The 21,675-nt window shown below is 41.1% G+C and overlaps 1 protein-coding gene across 26 annotated transcripts in view; it reads left to right on the top strand.

Moving 5' to 3' along the window:
• Positions 1-21,675, top strand: part of KALRN (kalirin RhoGEF kinase) — a 711,287-nt gene that overhangs the window by 493,795 nt on the left and 195,817 nt on the right. For 8 of the 26 annotated variants that reach the window (XM_039477090.2, XM_039477089.2, XM_039477085.2 and 5 more), the window contains exon 34: positions 6,446-7,882. The exons of the other annotated variants lie outside the window; for them this stretch is intronic. In XM_039477090.2, the coding sequence (XP_039333024.2) occupies positions 6,446-6,508 (63 nt within the window). In that variant the 3' untranslated portion in view covers positions 6,509-7,882. Of the gene's footprint in view, positions 1-6,445; positions 7,883-21,675 lie in introns of those variants that run through there. 26 annotated transcript variants of the gene reach the window in all.

The following is a 21,675-nucleotide window of genomic DNA, read 5'->3' as shown; positions in this document are numbered from 1 at the left end:
TCTAGAGGAAGAGCATGGCTCCCAAACCACGTAGCGCTTTCTAAGACCTAGAGCCTCCAATGAGCAGGCTCCTTACCTCTGCCCCTGCTTCTCCCCTGGGTCTCAGGCAGTCTGCAAACGTCTCCTGCAATGTGTGTTTTCCAATGTGTATGACATCAGCTTCAGTAACATACAATGATCTCACAATCACCTTCATCTACCAAACTATACTGCATCACTGTGTCTCCAGAATTATTTATCTGTCCTGATAAGTATATTTCTGACCTCAGGAAAGTATTGCTGGAACACATCTTCATTGTTAGAATGATTACTGGAATCCCATCCCTCAGCACTTTGTGAGACAGTATCTCTTTCTGGTTTGCTGTTGTTTCTCATGGAAACAATCTCAACCACTGAATCACAAGATCCAGGAAGACAGGCTTAGGATTGCTACTGTCTGTTAGGATTAGGATTGCTACTGCAGCACACTGAGGTAGAAGTAGGTTTTCACAGAAAGTGCACAAAAACAATTTGAATACTGTGTTATATGTATATATCTCTGGTTTGTGTACATTTATGAATTTGTGTGTGTTCCTCAGTGTGTTTCCCATATACTCTCTAAGAAGTATTCATCAATGTGGTTTGAGGGGCAAGGACTTGGATATTTTGTCTGGTCATCAGGCCAGTGACATAAACTAGTAAATCAGGTCCTCCAAAAGCTCCTGACTGTTGCTGGCACAATACAGGGCTCACCTGAGCTGGATCCTAAAGTTGCTTTTGCCCCTACTTCCTATTCTCTCTCAGTATGAAAGTTTTGCTGTCAAACATGAAGGAGGTGGCTGGGCACGGTGGCTCACACCTATAATCCCAGCACTTTGGGAGGCTGAGGCGGGTGGTTTCACCTGGCCAACATGGTGAAACCCCTCCTCTACTAAAAATACAAAAAATCAGCCAGATGTGGTAGTGCATACCTGTAATCCCAGCTACTCAGGAGACTGAGGCAAGCGAATTGCTTGAACCATGGAGATGGAGGTTGCAGTGAGCCAAGATCACACCACTGCACTCCAGCCTAGGCACAGAGCGAACTCCTGGAAACAGTTTCCAAACTCTGTCTTGGAAAAAAAAAAAATAGAAAAAAACATGAAGGGGGAATATGTATGTGCACATATGTGTTTGTTTGTGTGCTTATCTATATGTATGTACATACACATGTATGTGCATATATGTATATATCAAGAAAATACACCAAAATGTAAGTAATAGGTATTTCTGGGTGGTGTTTTTTTTCAGTTCTTGTGTTATGTCTTACAATAAGACATAATAAATTTAACAAAAACCTAATAGATATTTTTTAAAGACCAGAAAGGAACAAGATTATCAGATAGTTGCTGGGTTCCACCCTCTGCATGTACCAAAGGTTAAGGAACAAGCAGGTGCCTAGAAGAGAACAGGGTGATCCACCTCTCAGAACCTTGGTATTCTAGAAGAGAACAGGGTGATCCACCTCTCAGAACCTTGGTATTCTAGAAGAGAACAGGGTGATCCACCTCTCAGAACCTTGGTATTCAAGAAGGCAGTCAGACAGTGAATTCAGGCTGACTTGCAGAACTGGTGGAGGTTGTGAGCTGAGGAACTGGCAACTTTGGTTGTGAAGGTCAGGAGCCTTGGTCTGTGAAAGGAAAGAGAAGGAAAATCCAGGGGATAGGGAATGGGGAGCAGGAAGAGGATAAGAAGTCCTTCAGGGTTTTCCCCAAAACTCAGTAGTTTAGAGACCTGTGGAAAGGGTGAAGAAAAGCTTGAAATACACCTTCAAATTTATGAGGCGTTTTCATGAAAAGACATGCAGTGGTAGAGAGAAGCAGACATGTTTCCAGTTTGGTGTTCACGTTCTGTGATTCCAGAGGTAGGGGTTCCTAGAGTGACTCAGCGTGGGGACACAGAGACCCAGGTCAGGAGGGCACAGAGACCACCCACTAGGGAAAGCATTTGCCACTGTGTGAGCAGCAAGCTTTCAAATAGGTTGGTCAAGACAGCGCCCCCAACCTGGTGATCCTCTTCCCTCCTCTCCCACAGTCTAAGGACAGAGGGAAAGTTTTCTGGTAAAGAAGCTATTTCTAACCTTTCTCAGTTGGGAACAAACAAACAAAAAGTGATATAAAACAAGTATTTTCCAGGATATTTCTCCCACACTTCTAGGTTCAGAGTTCTCAGAGGGTTCCCTGAGCCAAGGGAAAAGTGGAAAGAGGAAACACAGAGAGATTGAATGTCGCTGACTGTGGTTGATGTCTTTGCGCTGGGGTGGGGGCGTGGCAGTGGGCGTGCCCAGCCTGTCACTCAGGAGGCAGCATAACAGGTGGGCATACCTCGGCATCACCTCTGAGGCCTTCCTGCTCATCACTGCACTGCTCAGCGAGCCTCTCTTTATCAGCAATCTCTTTAGAGAATTTGGGAAGAGCCCCGGGGTCAGCATAAACAGCAAACACAGACATTTAGATCCAAAAGGAGACCCTTCAGGCAGAGGGCAGAGTAGGATGCATGATAAAACAAATAAGGTCACAAAACTCAGTCCTTGAAAAGAGCTGACCTCAAAGCATGTTTCATGGTCTTAATTTTTATGTCTTCTCTCTATGCAGTATTTAATATTTTTGTTACTGTGTATCTCAAGCTTTTAATTCTGATGACTGCATCAAGTGGTATTTCCATTCTGGGCTCTGGTTTGAAACCTGAGGTGGAGAAAGCCTTTTTAAAACCAGTTAATATAGTATTCACAGAGTTTCTCTGTAGGTAATGGAGGAATACAGAACACATAAAGTCCCTGCCAAGAACAGAATCCCCTACCCCATCTAATGGAAGAGATACAGGCTTTTCCCTAAGAAGTCACTGCTATAATTGGGCAGGTAGAGAAAAACACAAAGGCTGCCGGCAAGCAAGCATTCCGGAGGTTAAGCAACTGACAGTAACAACTGCCTTTCTTACTGACCTCCTAATATGAGCCTGGCATTTTACATGTTCTCTCTCCTGTCATTCCCGCAACAATTTTTCAAGGTAAGTATTGTTATCCTCACTTTGCAAATGAGAAAAATGTGAATCCAAGAGGTTGAATAATTTACCCAGGGTCACACAACCAGAAAGTGGCAGAGATGAGATTTGAACCCAGGTATTTCTGATACCCAGTATGCGTACTGCCTTCCACTGGCCAAGTCCACTCAAGAAAACAATTAGATGATTCAGGCAAAAACACTGAAAGCAACATTTTGGCCCAAATAATATACATTCTATCAGTTCCCTCTCCTCATCAGCTGAATAAAACACATCTGAATTTAAAAGCCAAGAAAATTCTGTGTTCCATGTATTGTCTGTTAATCAGTCACTGTCTTCTGTGCCTAGCAGAGCATGGCATGAGTTAGGAATTTAGGGGAGGCTGTTTATTATGTCTTAGCCATACGAATAGCAATTCAAGTACATCCCTGCCTCCGTGGTTTTTTATTCAATCAGACAAAAACATTGGAAACATACAGTCGACTGAAGATGCATTTGAAAATCTATTGCAAAATACCTGCCTCAAATTCTTAGTGGAATGAGAAAAGGTGTAATATAATAAACATGTTCTCCTTTTGTGGCTATTTTTCTATCACTGGATGTCCAATGAATGCAAAACATCTCACTGTAGCTCAGCTCTTATTCTAAGAGTCTAACATTAGAACAGGGCCTACAGTATATTAAGTGAACAGCACTTATATGAAGGGGTCTATACCTGAATGGGGGAGATAGGGGAAATCTCAGCATACCCTCCCCTCATGAAAAAGAATGCTGAGAAGGTTTGGTTAATAAAAGCCACTGTCCTATAAAGTGGGTCTCATTGATTCTTGCCTCTTATGGAAAATGCCAAAGACAAGTGCTTCTGGACAATTGTACTGGAAAATGTGAAAATGTAGTTGATACCCTGCAAAACTCAGCTTTTCCAATGTTGGAGTGGTTGGCATATGAAAAAGACCTCTATGCTAAGCATTCCAAGACAGGTGACCCTTAGAATTACCAGGCAGATATTTCAAGAAGTTGATCTCAGCCTTTACACTGGCCTACAGAATCAGAAAGCCAAAGTATAGAGTTATTGAATATGAAATGCATGTGTGAATTCTAAGCTGAGAGCTGTTTTCTAAACAACAGAAATTATTGGCATTTCAAAAAAATTTAATGATCTCTTTTTCACACTTCCACTCAAACTTGTTCCAGTAGTCCTTGCCCTTGGACAGATTTTTTTTTTTTAATCATCTCAATAATGTAATGAATGACTGTCATTTTTAGAATTAAGAGCTATGCATTGATATTTAGGTTAACTACTCTTTTAAGGTACCAAGTGGGCTATATAAAATAATGGCTTCCTGCATAACTATGTATGTATTTTCTCAGGGCTTAAGGAAGCAAGTGTTCAGTATCACCTACATGGGTTTATCTCCTATTTTCTATTTCTCACCCATCAAACCATTATCAGAAAGATTTGTGAGTATACAGAGATAATCATGGCTTAAGGTCTAAAAGGGATTAAGAAATTTTCTTTAACCCCCAATGAATATATATAATGAAGTGATCCAAACTTCAGGTTAGGTCCTCAGGGACAGGATAGATTCTTATGTGAGGAATGCTTTCCAAGATTTTTAGAACCCACAAACATACAAATATACAAGTATTATTTAGAAGATGGATTCTCCTTTAGAAGAGCCAACATGCACAGTGGTTAAGAACAGCTTTGAAGTCACAGAAACCTTGGTTCAGATCTCGCCCCCTCCACTTGCCAGCTGTATGATCCTGGGCAGGACTTCTCCTGGCCTCAGTCTGCAAAATGAGGGTAATGGTATTACCCACTCCATGAGGTTGTGGTGCAGATCGTGTGACATGATGCATGTGAAACACTCAGCACCTTGTCTGACGTGGTAAGCACTCAATAAATGTTAGCTATTAATAAGAACAATAAAAACATTTTAAAACTGCTGTCCCTTTAGAATTTTAACAACCATATAAAGAACAAAATGCCAAACTTGGCATTTATAAGACTATTAACTCCTGCCACTAAAATAAATTCTGTAGGCCTTGAAGCACATCTATAAACAAATCTGGTAAAGACAGTGAATTATGATTTGGGGGTCTAACTAATCAGGACAGCTGATGCCACTTCCATGCAAATGACATTATGCACAGAAAAATGTGATTTAAAATTCTTGAGCCATTTTTGCCCCGGTAAAGTAGGCTCAGTGGGTGCACTAGTCCCTTTGCTGTGAGTTACCTCACAAATGCATAGCTCCTGGCTTTCTTCAGAATTGCATCTCCTCTCTGAATACTAAGTGTATCCTATATTCCTCAAAGTTCAGGGTAACTACCACTTTAGCATTATGCTGAAATGTTTTCTCTCACTAAATGAACAGTTTTTTGCCCAGTTCGAGTTCTTACTAAGAGAGTTTCAGACTGTTTTTGTCATTTCCCTATAACAAGTGTGATAGAACCTTTCACATCATGGAGCTGAGCCAGTCAATGTGAGTCTGTGAGATTTTACTCTTGAATTGATCCTGAACTTCTCTCTTGGTGAAGAGCAATTGCTGTTTAGAATAGATCACTCTTTCAAGAGCACTACAAGTTGACCTTCTTGAAAAGGTCATTTTTCTTAAAGAAACAATGATTTCATTGCTTCAGATGGCCCAGTAGAGATGGCATAAGCCATGCCGGATGTGGAAGCTGGGTCTCCAGCTTGGGTTCCCACTCATTTACTCTCCCACTCAGGAAGTCTTGCAGTCTGCCCAAACCAACTGCATGCCTTGGAAAAATTATAGATTGCCATCTCTCATGGTCCCTAGAGACAAATCATGAATTTTAAGTCCATTACTGTCAAAGATGTACTGTGTAAATGGGTAAACATTTCTCAGTTTCTTTCTCCCAATTAAATATTATAGCAAGACTTGCTAGTTAGGGCACAGGGACCCTAAAAGAGTTTAAACAAGAAAACAAATAAAGGGTATAAAATAAATACTAATGATCACTGTTGCTAGGACCTCACATTTAATGCATCCCTATTTCTATTATTCCTGACTCTACTCCTGCTTATGGGTCTAGAACATAACATTGGGAAGCTGCTGCAGGACTGGTCTACAGGCGTCTAATGGGATGAAAGCATGTGGATTTGAGTTCCAACAAAGTTAGTAAAAGTGGTTTGTCAGTGATCCCTCTCTGGATCGTGGACTTGGTGGGCTCCTTCTGAACCTTCAGACCAAGGAAAGTCTTACATACACTCTGTTTCCTCGATATCCTCTTCTAAAAAATGAGTATTTGCCAGGTTGCACTCTGTGCATTGGGTTACTGGAAATACAGTAGGTTGCACTGATGATTTAACTCTGTTTTCTATAAAGGGCTATGGGATCTCATGCAGATTTTTGCAAAGTCATATGCAAATCACAGAGCCCAGCCCTTTTCTTAACAGGATGGCAACCTTGTTCCTCGGTGGCACCTGGGACCTGGAGATCCTTTCTCCACTTACGTTTAGCGCGCATCCTGGGACTTGTCCCTGCAGCTCACCAGGTTAGCCGTGGCACCGTTGGGACCTCCCACCAGGACTCCAATCACCCACCTCTCTTGAGACTTCTCTGGCAGGGCTGGTGTGGGGTGCAGCCTTTGCTCAGAGGGCAACATGTTCCAAGCAAAATCTCCCCACCTGGGCCATGGGCTCACCCCTCGGGGCTCCCTTCTTCTCTACTGGGTGCAATTTGAGGTTGCTGAGCTTCTCTCCAAAGTCTAAAATGGTGGAGCAGTAGGGACCTGTGAGAGGCCCCATGGCCCAATGTACTTCCCCCAGATCCCGCTCAGAACAGCAGATACGCCCGCCCAGGCCCCTGCTCCCTAGAGGTCTGCAACATGAGTGAACAGGTTAATTAGAGGGACACAGTTGTCTCTCAAGTTTTTCTCCAGGCTGAACATTTCTATTATCAGTGGCCCCAATCTGGAAAAACCCATCATTCTAATCTAGCTTGCCTCCCCACATCATGAGAAAGAGGGAGGAAGAAGGGATGATGTGTGGTAAAGAAGATGAGGGTTAACTTTATCCTTTCCCAAACACTGGCAACAACCACTTCCTCAACAATTTTTCTGTTTGCTTCAGCCTACCCAGACTTTTTCCGTGTTTTTCTAGCTCCTCCCTAACCTCACTCCCTCCCTAGGTCTCTGATTCAAAGACCACTCTAACCAGCCCCTGTCCGCTTCAGGTTATCCTGTTAAGGGTGGGTGGGAAGTGTGAAACTGGCCAGATGTTGGTATTTGTTGAAACTAGATGATGGCACATGGACATTCATTATACCATTCTCTCCACTTCTGTATATGTTTGCAATTTTTCATAATAAAAAAGGTTTTAAAGTCCTCCAGTTTCCACCATACTCAAGAGAGAGTCCCAACCCCAAACACAAGAGTTTCATGTAAACCCCACACCTAGGCAAGAGGCAGAGATGATGATTCCATTTCATATATACACTCATTTTCTAACTTTTTTTAAAGACCCACTGCTTTATTTTCAATAGATTAAACCTGATTTCTGAGAGGTCCTCAAGTTGGGCTTACTTCCCTGGCTGGGTTATGGGGGAGGGCAGGGTAAAGGGATCCTTAAAAGTTTACACTTCCATGTATCTCACAATCTTATTGTGAGGATGTGACTTGTTCAGTGTTCTGAACTTTTCGAAGGAAACGTGCTCTCAATGCAAAGTGTCATTCTCTGGAATTGCACCTGGCTCAGGAAAGGACTGTCTTTGTACTTGAATTTAAATCCAATGGAGAACTTTAACACGGGCATTTGCATGACCGAGAATTGCTGCTGTCTTTTTTCCGTATGTCACTTTCTTGAATGTGTTCTAATAAAATGATTCTAAAGCAGGCTGTTGATATACAGTGATTTATAAATACTTTCTGTTGAGTACTGAGGCCCTTAATTCTCTGCCAAGAATCCACCCCATCCCACTTTCCAGAAAGATCTGTCAAGCTGGGGACAGATGCAATAAGCGTGTGTCCGGCATGATGGCGGCACCACTGCAATTGCAGCACTAATGAGAATCATATCAACCACAGCGATTTTGTCTTCTGGTTGCCTAGGAACAGAATTTGTTTTCAGAATAAAGATAATCATTGGTAGAAGATGAGTGTGGTGGGGGGAAAGGCAGAGGAGGGGGCAGGGCAGGAACAGGAGCATAATTGACTCCACCAGGGAGGGAGTGAGGAAGCAAGGTAGGAGAAAGAAAAGCAGCCAAAAAGAGAGACAGGCAAAGTTCAAACTCGCTCTTTTCATTGGTAGTCCTCAGCACGTTCAAGTGATAATCGATGATTAAATTTTATTTACAAAATTAAACCTTTTGCTATCAGGCTGTAGCAAGTTGCAAATCTCAAATTCTCATTAGGCAAACTGGAAGCAAAAGGAGAAAAAAAATCTATCTATCTATCTATATATATATGTATCTATCTATCTATCTATATATGTATATATATATATCAATATCAGAAGGTAGCTATTTTGAGAAACAATTTTTATCCCAATCTTGATGTTCCCTTCAGCCAAGACTAGCTAGGACAGCGGTCTCCAACCTCTGGGTTGTGGACTAACTAATGTCTGATGATGTGAGATGGAACAGTTTCATACCAAAACCATACCCCACCCACCCCCTTGCCCCTCCTGTTTATAGAAAAATTGTCTTCCACAATACCAGTCCCTGGTGCCAGAAAGGTTGGGGACCACTGAGCTAAGAAACTCCCATGAGGTAGTAACAAATTTAGGCCAACTCTTTGGGAAAGGAGGCATTGTTAGAAACCTCATTGCTTAAAGACTTCACAAAGGAAAGGGGATGCAGACCCAGTCAAGGAGGCTTCCATTCACTGGGCTCTTTTCTGACACCATGTACCGGGAAGACACGTGATATCCTCCTTTAATTTTCACAGCCATCCTGAGAGGCAGGTAGTACTTTGTTTTCCAGATGAAGAGAGGTAGATAAATTAAACTCACAGCTAGAACACAGCAGATCTGTGATTCAAATTCAGATCTCTCATCTCCAAATCCATGCTTTTCCAAGCCACTGGGCTGATGGCCCAGGTGCCCAGCCTGGGATCTTCCTTGCACGTCTCCCACAGGTGTTCACATCAAGGAACTGCGCGATTCTGTATGCCCTTGGGGTACAGACCATCGTCCTGCTCTTCCTTGTGTGATTGGAGATCCCTGAACAGCCAGGGTCTTTGCAGCACACACCCATGTACCTGGGTCTTGATTGTGTAGAACACAGGCTGATGAGACGGAAATCACCATTTGATTTTCATGGGGATTTGTTTACTTAGCAAATATTTTTCAAGTGCCTCTAAGTGCTGGGCATTATGAAGTAGGGTGAGTAAACAGTCCCTGTTCTCACAGAGCTTACCAGCAGAGGAGAAAGATAGTAGTCAAGTAACACATGAGTGGATATATAAATACAACTGAAAGGGACCTTGGAGCTCAATGAGATCAACTGTTGAAACTGAGACCCAGAAATGCTAGTTGCCCAAGCAGTTTGCCCAAGACCGTATGGCAAGTTACAGGTACAATAAAGACTAGCACTAAGAACTCTTGATTTTCATTCTTATTTTCCCACCAATATGTCACACTCTGTTCTGTTGCATATCCATAATAGACTGCCCCCAAGCCCCAGCCAGCCATGTAATCATGTTGATCAATCAGGACACTATTTCCATTTTTAGGAAAACCAGACAGTGTATTTTGAAATGTAAATCAAAGGGTATAGTGAACTAAATTCCTGAGGGTGGTACTTATCAAAGCTTGTTTGCAGAGTTGTCTCAGAGCCCAGAGCAGAAGCAGAGACAGCCAAGGCTCCCATGCTAAAGTGACACTGACTAATAAGGGTGCTTACAGGTGTTTCAGTGATTTGGTCTGACCCCAACACTTTCTCATCTCCCAGATTCAGCAGTTGTTCATTCACTCATTAATTCAACAAATATATACTGAGTGCCTACTAGGTGCCAGGCACAGTTCTTAGAGCTAGGGACACAGTAGTGGACAAAACAGGCCACCCTCATGGAGCATACATTCTAGCTGGGAGAAACGGACAATAAACAAAATAAATAACACTGTATATTAGAAGGTGATAAATTCTACGAAGAAAAATAAGAAAGGAAGGTAGGGAGTGCCAGAGGTAGAGATGCATTTTTAAATAGGGTAATCAGGAAAAAGAGCTTCCTGAGAAAATGATGTACTGAGTCATTTTCTTTATTTAGTACAAATAAATGTATGTATATACATACACATGTACGTATGTACAGGCATGTGTACATAAATTTATGTAATACAGATACATATATAAGGCCTTCCTAAGAAAATGCGCTGAGTCATTTTATGTATACATATGTACATATACACATACATTTATACTATATATACAAATATACAAATGAATTGGTGGTAAATATATCTCTTTAAGTGTGACTGTATTTAACATAGTTTAACATGTTGCTGTGGACCTAGCTCGGAATAACCAGCATATTGTATAATTTGAAAAGTCCTTCAAGCTGCTTCCTACTCCTTCCAGAAAAAGAAAAAGAAAAGCTTTTCATAGCATGTACCAATGCTCAATTCCTAGCATTCACTTTTTATGGGGCACTAAAGCAGTAGTTCTTAAACTTGAGTGTACATCAGAATCACCTAGAAGGCTTATCGAAGCACAGACTACAGGGCTGCACCCCTAGAGTTTGTGGTTCATTAAGGTTTGGATGGATACAAAACTTTGCATTTCTAACAAATTCCCAGGTAATGCTAATGCTGTGGTCCAGAGACTGCACTTTAAGAACCACTAAATTAAGCTATTATAGCTGGGAGGTTCCTGTTAAAATGAAGCTATTACCTGAGAAACGATGCATCCATTTATTAGGATGCATGGACATTATCAAAGTAGTTATCCTTAAAGAGCAGAATCATTTAAGAATTGGACTATTTTTTTTTAACAGGGGTAAGTTTCAGAAGCCACAGCCAAAGACTCCAAGCATGGAGGAGTTAGACAAGGGATGCGTCCTGAAAGGAGGTGCCAACAGTTATTTTCATTATTTGTCTATCGATGCTTTACATTTTCATAACGTAATACTTTTATAAGCCCTTTTGTCCACTAATTTATCTTGACCAATTAACCTAGTAGATAGGCAGAGCAAATAAATTATTACATTTTATAAACAAGAAAATTGAGACAAAAAGGTTTTATGTGGCTTCTCTTGGGCTATTACGTCTAAGAATCCCAGCTCTCCTACTCCTAGTTCATCTTTCTTCCTCCATTAACATTTGTCATTACACTAACTATAGCTTTCTCCTCGGACATCTATTCTGGGGTCTTTAAAATCCAGGACATACAGCTGCTCTTGGCCTTTTGCCCTGTTTAGAATCCCACTTGCTGCAAGTAGATTATTCATATAAGTGATTAACTAAGGCATGTCCTAGGCCCTGAATGAGTTTCTTTTGCCATAAACACATTTCTGTTCTTCTACCAGGTATTTTATGAAGAAAATACTAACTCATTTTGTTATTAGCCTAAGCTAGAACTTATCATTATGAAAGCAAACCTGCTGGGGGAAAACACACATAATCCTTTCCAAAGGCAAATAGAAAAAACAGTTTGATTATATGTACCATTGCTTTTATTCCATTAGTAGAGATAATTGAAAGTTTTCTGTTTCACTAAAGTACCCAGCAAAATGAGAATAGATTTTGTTAAATCTGATGGCTGGTGAATCACATTCTTGAGTATTTAAATATAACACACACACACACACACACACACACACACACACACACACACAACGGAAATGAAGCATAAAATTCTTTTTCCCAGTTCTTGTCCTTTCTAGTCATTTTCTCCATGTCTGCGCTGTCTCATCTTGGTGAGACTGTGAACTCTCCCATTGAATCTCATGGTAGGAACCCTATGGGACACAAAGAGCTGTCTTCCTTCAGCTTCTGCACTGTCTTTGACTATCCAGCAGCCCAGGGCTTTAGAAGTTTAATTTCTATATCTGCACTATTCTGCCACCCAATACATTGATATTCTGACATCTTCCTTCTGTACTGCCATTGGGACCATTCATTTACTCAATAAACATTTATTAAGCATTTACGACATATGAGAAATTCTAAGAGCCGCTTAACAGGCTGCAAAAATGAGTTTGAAATAATCCTATCCTCAAAGAACATGGCATATTATAGAACCACTCCCTAAATCACAAAGAATCATTAACATCCAGATGTATTCTCTGTGTGGGTTACAGTCCCATGCAAGCTGTTCCCCATTTTCGTTCTCTGTACTCTATACTCAAAGAAAGCTAGTTGATGAGGTTTTTTTCAGCTTCAACATAAAATAAGCACCATTAGGAAAGAAAATATACCTGGGGAAGAGAAAAGTGAGATGAGGGAGGAGCACTAGTCTGCAGTTCTGAGTACACACAGAGATAGGTATGTATCAGCAACCCAAAAGCATGGTAAGCAAGGAGCAGTATAGGATCCAGTATCTGCTGTAGACATTCCATGTGTGGACCATGGAAACTGATATATGTGGATCATAAACCTTGGATGACTAGAAGTTTCATACTGATGAAAGATCCAGTGTGAATGTGGTTGTGCTGAGCTTTAGACTTCAAAGTGTGCTGTGAAAATGACTATCCCTTAAAAAAAATTAATGTTCAGTGCAACACAAGGACTGAAAATATGAGAAAGCAGGTTGAGTTGTGGGAGAGTGGAATGCAGAGAATTCAATGAGCTAAATCAGTATTGGAGAACCCATGAGAAAGATTCAGACCCTAATCCAACAATGTGTGTATATGTGCATATAGGTACACAAATACATATGCACAGAAAATGAGTCAAAGTCCAGTTTTTATGAGGATAAGTCTCTTAAATACATCTCAGACTTATAATCCAGAAAGAAAGACAAGTTTAGAAAACCAAAAATGTAGTCAGAGTTAAAGATAAGATTGTTAGGGTGACCAAGTGGCTTAAGGAATATCGCACATCTTCCTCCCATTTATACGGAGCCACCTGTAGGTCTAGCAGCTTTCACACTCTCAGCAGCTTAGAGGGGCTGCTCAGGCTCTGAACACTCTTTTTTAGATTGGGCTTCATGAATAGTAGAATGACAAGCTAGAGGTTCAGGACAGATATGCAGCTGGTTCTCTGTTCTGTCCTTTGAAACCTTTTTTTACTGGTTCTGTAAACTTGTCCTGGCCCTGGAGAGCGTTTTCTCAGCACAGGTGCTTATATCCAGGCTTACTAATGACCATCAAAGGTGTCAGTGTCATGACAACACAACCAGGCCTACCATGAGTCAATGTGGACATGGATAATGGTAGCCATAGTTAGAATTTAAAGGGTTCAGAAATAGCAGTGATGGGAGAGGGGGTTTCTATGTGTCTGCCTTTAAGTTTCTGGGATGGTGGAATAAGGAATGTTATTCTGTTTGTAAGGATGTCCAGTGATACTGTTGCCTGTTAATGGTGACCTTCTAATCAGCCTTATACCTACAATGTGGAGTTTTTAGATTTGGCTGTGCTGAGTTCTGCTGGGTGGTTGTTACGGCATGCATCTGAGTAAGGGGAAGTACCAGGATGGGGGCTGGGGTAAAAAATAATTGATGTAGAAAGAGGGTTTAGATTTTATTGGTGTGGCACTCCGACTCTAAGAATGACACATAAATATAGTACTCTAAGTGTTGCTCACAGATCCACGAGGACTTGCCTGGGATCTTGGCCCTGTGAAAAGCAAGTGGTTGATAAAATTGATTGGCAGAATTGAACTTCTCCAAGACCAGCTAGAAGTTAGCAATGAAAATAGGAGGCTTTGTACTTCTCAGACTTTCGTGTATTCTCATTTTATGTTGAGGATGCTGATATATTGCTTTATGTTTTGGTATTTCTGGGGCTATTCAACCAAATAAACTTGTAGGAGAGCCACAGATATAACCCTCAAAGCCAGGCCAACTCAAATGATCTAAGTGCTCTCTGTCTACCCTGCAAAGTCACAAAGACAGGCTTGAAGATGGAATAGGTCATTAAAGTGGGGGCTGGGGCGTGGTCTTTGCAGTGTTTGATTGATTGGTTGGTGTTGTAGTATAAAAGCCATGACATTTCAGCTTAATGGCACAGCAAAATGTTGCTTATAGTGCTACACACATGCACAGCCTTTAAAGAGAGGCCATTGGCCGGGCGCGGTGGCTCAAGCCTGTAATCCCAGCACTTTGGGAGGCCAAGGCGGGTGGATCATGAGGTCAAGAGATCGAGACCATCCTGATCAACACGGTGAAACCCCGTCTCTACTAAACATACAAAAAATTAGCTGGGCATGGTGGTGCGTGCCTGTAATCCCAGCTACTCAGGAGGCTGAGGCAGGAGAATTGCCTGAACCAGGAAGCGGAGGTTGCGGTGAGCCGAGATCGCGCCATTGCACTCCAGCCTGGGTAACAAGAGTGAAACTTCATCTCAAAAAAAAAAAAAAAAAAAGAGGCCATCAAGCCATCAACCCAGCATTTCTGGCTTCTGAGGAGTGTATGATTAAGGAATTAAAGTGAAGAAATAATGAGCCCAGTGAGTATGATGGTCATTCAAAGATGACTGCTTAGATCATTGCTGCATGCCAGTTTCCCAACATGTCTCAGACCTCAAATTTGGTCATAATAGTAAAAAGTCTGGATAACTTATTTTTTTCTGAATTAAAAGTCTTATAAAAATGCATATGGAGCTAGTTGGGGTGGCACATGCCTATAATCCTAGAACTTTGGGAGGCTGAGGTAGGCAGATCACTTGAGCCCAGGAGTTTGAGACCAGCATGGCCAACATAGCAAGACCCCATCTCTACCAAAAATGATGCAAAAATTACCCAGGCATGGTGGCATATACCTGTAGTCTCAGCCACTTGGGAGGCTGAGGTGGGTGGATCACTTGAGCCCAGGAGGCAGAGGTTGTGGTGAGCCAAGATCACACCATTGCACTCCAGCCTGGGCAATGAATTGAGACCCTGTCTCAAAAAAAAGAAAAAAAAAATGCATATGGGAGCAGGGGTAGGAAGATTAAGGATGTTGAGGGTTAGATAGAGTAGCACCACTAGTTAAATCTTTGGTAAATGTTTGACATGAGGAGGACTATAAAGGGTTATGCCCAAAATAATATAATGATTGGAGTTCTGGAGAGTCCCTTCACTTTCAGAGACTATAGAAATGGCTAATACCTCCTCCAGAGGCCAGTGAAGGGGTTGTGTCTCTAAACAGCAGAATGTATTGCATATAATTAGTGACTCTCAAGAAGTACTGGGTATCAATCACATTCATTAATTTATTCATCCAACAGATATTTATGAGATACCTATTATGTGTCAGGAACTATTCTAGACAGCAAAAAGAAAACAACAAAAACCACAGACAAGAATTCCTGCCCTCATGGAGTTTATATTCTGGTAGAAATACAAAGAAGATAAAATGCTAGATGATGATGCATGCTATGGTGAAAAATCCAGCTGCAAAGCAATGTAGGGAGGGCAGGGGATGAGGAAGGAGTGCAGGGAGAAACTAAGAAACGATGACTGACACAGTCAGGGCTACAGGGCACTAGGAAATTCGTCCAGATGATCTCAAGGCAGGTAGCAGTAATGAGTCTGTGAGTCTTGGAGGAAATGGAGAGGTGAGGGTTTTGCAAGAAACATACACAGATTTTATAAATCTCTCTTTATTACTCCACACAAAAAAACATGAAAACTTGGGGAGGAGCAGTTTTATCTAGGAGCAAGTAGGAGCTCTCAGGTGAGACAGCCTCTGCCCCAGTCTTCATGCCTCCACCGGAGTGAAGAAGTTGCCCAGAAATGTGCCCCAGAAATCAAGTGGGAATCGCAGACTAGTCCGCCATCCTTTACCAGCACTCAAGAGAAGCCTTTCTGATATAACATCAGCCTAGGGTTGAGGAACTGGGATTCCATTCAAAGTGACAATGACTTCACCTATAGTGTGGTTTAACATCTTTTAAGTTCACATGATGAGATTCTTAAAAACAAATCAAGGTTTGGTCTAAGTTCTATATAAATCTGGGAGCCAAGAACTCGTATTATTCATACAGTATTCATAAATCAAGGGAAGCTTAAAGGGGCATTGCAGAGTCTGAGTAGTGTGATAGGTATTTTATTTGTTTTGTCCCTAAGAGGTTTAAAAATATTAATTCCATTTGGTTATTTTCCCTGATTCCCAGCAGACTATAGGTCCCTTCAGTCTAGTTTGATAAAGTTTCAGCAGCAGCAGGAAGCATGGTTTCCAACATACCTGCCTGGAGACCCACCGTGGTAACTAGTACAAGGACAGAGAGAGTCTCAGTTTGCTTTATCACCAATAGGAAAGGATCCCAGGGAACTCAGTGAAGAGATGCAGGAATTCCTGTTACAGTCTTGGGATAGCAATTCCTTTCCAGATAAGGGCTGAATGGGGCAGGTTCATTCCAACTTAGGTCTTGTCATAGGGGCCAAATATTGTAATGGCAAACAAAATCACATTCTCTGTGTTGCTATGAGAAATCAAATGTGCTACTTGGTCATTTGTTATTTTTCTATTTTCTTGGATCTACACTTACGCTCATCAGGGGGGCTCTAAACATATCTGTATAGGTCAACCATCTTTTTGTCCTATCCTGATAAAAATTTAATTTTGAACATGACTCAAACTCATCTATAGATTGTAAACACTTTCGAACTTACATATAAGTGTAGATCATTAGCTGGATAAATAACCAGTATAGTTTTACAAAATTCACGTCAAATCATACTAGTACTTGAATTGGTAATTTGCCACAGAATAAGTTCCAAGAGGGTAGGGATTCTTGTCTGCGATCTTCACTGCTATATCCCCAGTACCTGTGCCAGTATCTGACACGTTGTACGTAATGCAAGTATAATTGCATAGTATGCACAGCAAGTGCAGTCTCCTTAGTGTACAGAAACACACAGAGAAATACTTCCCACCTTTAGTGCAACCAGACTAGTAGATGAGGACCTCCTCTGTTGCACTGCTGAAGAGTAGGAAGGAGTTTTTCAGAATGATGTTATACTTGATAAAAACAAGGAGCATACTGCTTGAGTTCCAGTTCTTGATAATGCAAGAGTGGAAGACAGGTTTGATGCATGATCTGGTAGGCAAAACTCAAATCCAGAATCGAGGGCCAGGATAGTTTAACAGGTAGGGCCTGTTAGACCTAACAAATTATAGCCTTGGGGCTTTTTTGCTAGATTTTCAAAGAAGCTGTAAGGCCATAATAAAAGTGGACAGCGGAACCCAGGTGCACAGCCAGTTGTGGGAAACTATAGGGTGGTTTGGTCACTGACAATTCAAATAATTCTGATAAATGCCAACTCTTCATTCAACACGATTTTATTGTACACGAGTTTTTTAATGCACTACTTGACTTCTGGGGCTCTGTAGACCACTTCTAATTAAGAATGGAAAATGAGAAGATTGAAAAAAAAAAAGAAAGCACCAAAGGCCAGGAACAATGAACAGGAGAATAAATCCAACAGGGCACATGTCAAATAAAAAAAGAAAAAAGAAACAACTGCTATGAAAAGTCAGATTTGAAAAATGTCCCTCATTTGGTTTGCTTCACTGAGTTGGTTACCAATGAGAAATTCTGAAGTCTCAAAGACAGTGTTGACTGCAAATGCACTTCTCTCTGCCCTGCCCCATCCCCATCTCATTCAACATTCCTGAAGCTCCAGAAAATGAAAATGTGAGAATTAGTCCATCTGTTGTGAGTCGGCCCAAGAAATGGTCAGCAGTGGTGTCTGATGCCAATTCTCTGGTAGCAAGTAAAGCTGGTGTTCAGCTTGATTTTAATGAGCTTTAGGACTGTTCCAAAAATACATAAAAGGAATAGAAAATATCCTTAATTAGAAAAATCATATAGTCCATTTGAGAGAAAGAAAATATAAATAGGGAACATAATTCATACCATGTGGGATAGGAATAGCTATTGAATTATCCTGAGAAGTCCAAAAGCTTGAATGATCTCTTCTCTCTTTGTATCTCTATCCAACACCGAAGATGAGTCATTGCATGTAATGGCAGCCATCTTCAGGCTGTTTTTGTGTTTATTTGTTGCCCAGACTGATGTGCAGTGGTTCGATCCTAGCTCACTGCAGCCTTGACCTCTTGGGCTCAAGTGATCCTCCTGCCTCAGCCTCTTGAGTAGTTGGGACTAGACATGTGCCACCACACTCAGCTGATTCTTGTACTTTTTTGTAGAGATGGGTCTCGCTATGGTTCCCAGGCAAGTTGCAAACTCCTGACCTCAAGTAATCCTTGGCCTCCCAAAGTGCTAGGATTACAAGCCAGGTTGTTTTAAGAACTACTCATAATAATTATGATAGTAGTAGTAACAACAATAATAAAATTCAATAATTTGGCTGTAACTGTATTCAGTTTGTATTTGTCTCAGTATGGCCGCATTATTACTCTCTCTCTTTCTTAACTTTATTTTTCCTGCCACTCTTAAAATTCCTGGACTCCTACCAATACTCATCCCTAAGATGATTCTATCGAGAACAAAAGTGAATATATCTGTCAGGATAAGCCAGGTTTTGCTATGGTAACAACTCTAAAAATATTGGTGACTTTAAACAAGAAGGACTTGTTTCTTGTTAACACTACATGTTTGTAATGTAGTGTTATCCATAGCAGGGGGCTCTGTTCATTATAGGCCCTCAAGGGACTCTCTGGCTGATGGACCAGCTTCCAAAGTTGCCAGGTACCATCCCAGAAAGAAGGATAATGCTGAATGTTATTACTCCCACAGTTAAATGCTCCAACCTGGAAATGGCTCAATACCAATGGCCAGAACTAGTCACATGATCCTACTTAATCACAGGGAGGCCAGGAAAAGCAATTGAGTTATATGCCCAGAAGGTAGAAATATCCAGTGAGTGTGTCAGAATGACTACCTTAGCAGTTAACATCAAGTCATACTTGCAGATAATTTACATTTGGACTCAAAAACTTATATTTTGGCTTTAACTCAAATAAATTTTCAAATTTTGTCTTTACTCAACAGATTTATATGTGTAAATTTCAAACTTATACATTGAAGTAAGGTTATTTATGTTTAGCTCATGGTTTGCTTTCTGTTAATCTTTGTATTAGTCCATCCTCACATTGCTATAAAGAAATATCAGAGATTGGGTAATTTATAAAGAAAAGAAGTTTAATTGGCTCATGGTTCCACAGGCTGTACAGGTTCCACAGGCTGTGCTTGCATCTGCTGGGCTTCTACAGAGGCCTGAGGAAACTTACGTTGCAGGAACAGGATGAGAGACAGAGAGTGAGGCAGAAGGTGCCACACACTTCTTTTTTTTTTTTTTTTTTTTTGAGATGAAGTCTCACTCTGTTGCCAGGCTGGAGTACAGTGACGCAATCTTGGCTCACTGCAATCTCCACCTCCCAGGTTCAAGTGATTCTTCTGCCTCAGCCTCCCAAGTTGCTGGGACTACAGGTGCATGCCACCACACCCAGATATTTTTTGTATTTTTAGTAGAGACAGGGTTTTCCGATGTTGGCCAGGATGATCTTGATCTCTTGACCTCGTGATCATGCCTCAGCCTCCTGAGTTGCTGGGTTACGGGCATGTGCCACCATGCCTGTCTATTTTTTGTATTTTTAGTAGAGATGGGGCTTCACCATATTGGCCAGGCTGGTCTCAAACTCCTGATCTTGTGATCTACCCACCTCGGCCTCTTAAAATGCTAGGATTACAGGCGTGAGCCACCATGCCCAGCCTAGCTATTCCATTATTACGTAGTTTGTTGTATCATTGCCAGGGTACATTCCAATGCAAATCTCATTCAGATAATGGACACAAGCAGGCCTGGGCCAGAAAATGTAGCAATGTAATGGCATAGAACACTGGGTTAGAATCAGGAAATTTAGCTTTGGTCCTAATTCTGCTATTGATCAGCTATATGATCTTTGAAAAATATGTTAGCCAAATCATCTGTTATCCAAACCTGTTTCCTAGGCCAGGCATCGTGGCTTACACCTGTAATCCCAGCATGTTGGGAGGCTGAAGTGAGCAGATCACTTGAGGTCAGGAGTCCAGGACCAGCCTGACCAACGTGGTGAAACCCCATCTCTGCTAAAAATACAAAAACTTGGCTAGGTGGGGTGGCATACCTCTGTAGTCCCAGCTACTCAGGAGGCTGAGGCAGGAAAATAGCTTGAACCTGAAAGGTGGAGGTTGCAGTAAGCTGAGATGGCACCACTGCACTCCAGCCTGGGTGACAGAGGAAGACTCCATCTTCAAAACAAAACAAAACAAAAACTGTTTCCTAATCTGTAACATTGGAAAGTAATAGAAACTGATTTCCAAATTTCCTGTTTTCTGATTGTATACTTTCCTATTATTGGCTGAGTTCTGACCAATAATTCCATGACTTTTATAGGGGAAAAAAATAAATACACATCCTAACCAATGTTGAATTGGAAAAAAAACACATATTTTTATATAAAAAATAACCTAATTTTATATATAATTACTTATACTGATAAAAGAGACATAGATACTATAAAATAGTAATTTTAAAAATTATTTATGGCTGGGCACGGTAGCTCATGCCTGTAATCCCAACATTTTGAGAGGCCACAGTGGTAGCATCACTTGATTCCAGGAGTTCAAGAGCAGCCTGGGCAACATAGCAAGACCTCATCTCTACTAAAAATTAAAATAAAAATTAATTTAAAAATTACTTTAAAAATTATTTAGATTTGAAATACAGGAAAAGATATTTTCAGAAATTAACATATATGCCCCATTTTATCTCTCATTTATTTATCCATTCATTTACAATTGTATTGAGCCAGGCCAGGTATGGTGGCTCATGCCTGTAGTCCTAGCACTTTGGGATGCCTAGCTGAGCGGATTGCTTGAGACCAGCCTGGGCAACATGGCAAAACCCCATCTCCACTAAAAATAAAAAAAAAATTAGCCTGGCATGGTGGCACACACATGTAGTTCCAGCTTCTCAGGAGGCTGAGGTGGGAAGGTCACCTGAGCTTGGGAAGTCGAGGCTGCAGTGAGCCAAGATTGCACCACTGCATGCCAGCCCAGGTAATGGAAGAAGTAAGACCTTCCGTCAAAAAAAATAATAATAATAATAACAAAAACAAAAAACTATTGAGCATATGTCATGTAATCAGCTGGGTTAAGTGACCGGAGATTTGCAAGGACATTGAGGATACTAGCAAGAGCATTACTAAAATAATGAGCCATGCACTTTACTCTCCAAGAGGTGAAGCATAATTCCCCACTCTTTTAAGTATGGCCTGTATATAGAAACTAATTTTCAAAGAGTGCAGTGTGAAAGGGAGGGAAAAAGTAACTTCACAGCAGAGAAATCTGGCAAATGCCACCTCAGTCAGGTTATCAGCAGGTTACCTCCATCAAACATCAACAGTGAGTAGTCACATTGATAGCATGCACCCTTGATGTGGTGTGGTGGTCTTCCTCCCCAAATCTGTAACTCTAGTCTACTCATGAGAAAAGCATCAGATACATTACAGTTGAGAAATATTCTACAAAATGCCTTACCAAAACTCAATATATGCAAAAGCAAGGAAATCTGAAATACTGTCGTAGCCAGGAGGATTCTAA

The sequence above is a fragment of the Saimiri boliviensis genome, chromosome 8 (assembly GCF_048565385.1).
Source record: "Saimiri boliviensis isolate mSaiBol1 chromosome 8, mSaiBol1.pri, whole genome shotgun sequence".
Classification (NCBI taxonomy): domain Eukaryota; kingdom Metazoa; phylum Chordata; class Mammalia; order Primates; family Cebidae; genus Saimiri; species Saimiri boliviensis.
The sequence above is the reverse complement of the archived record's forward strand: the minus strand, read 5'-3'. Positions and strand labels throughout refer to the sequence as shown.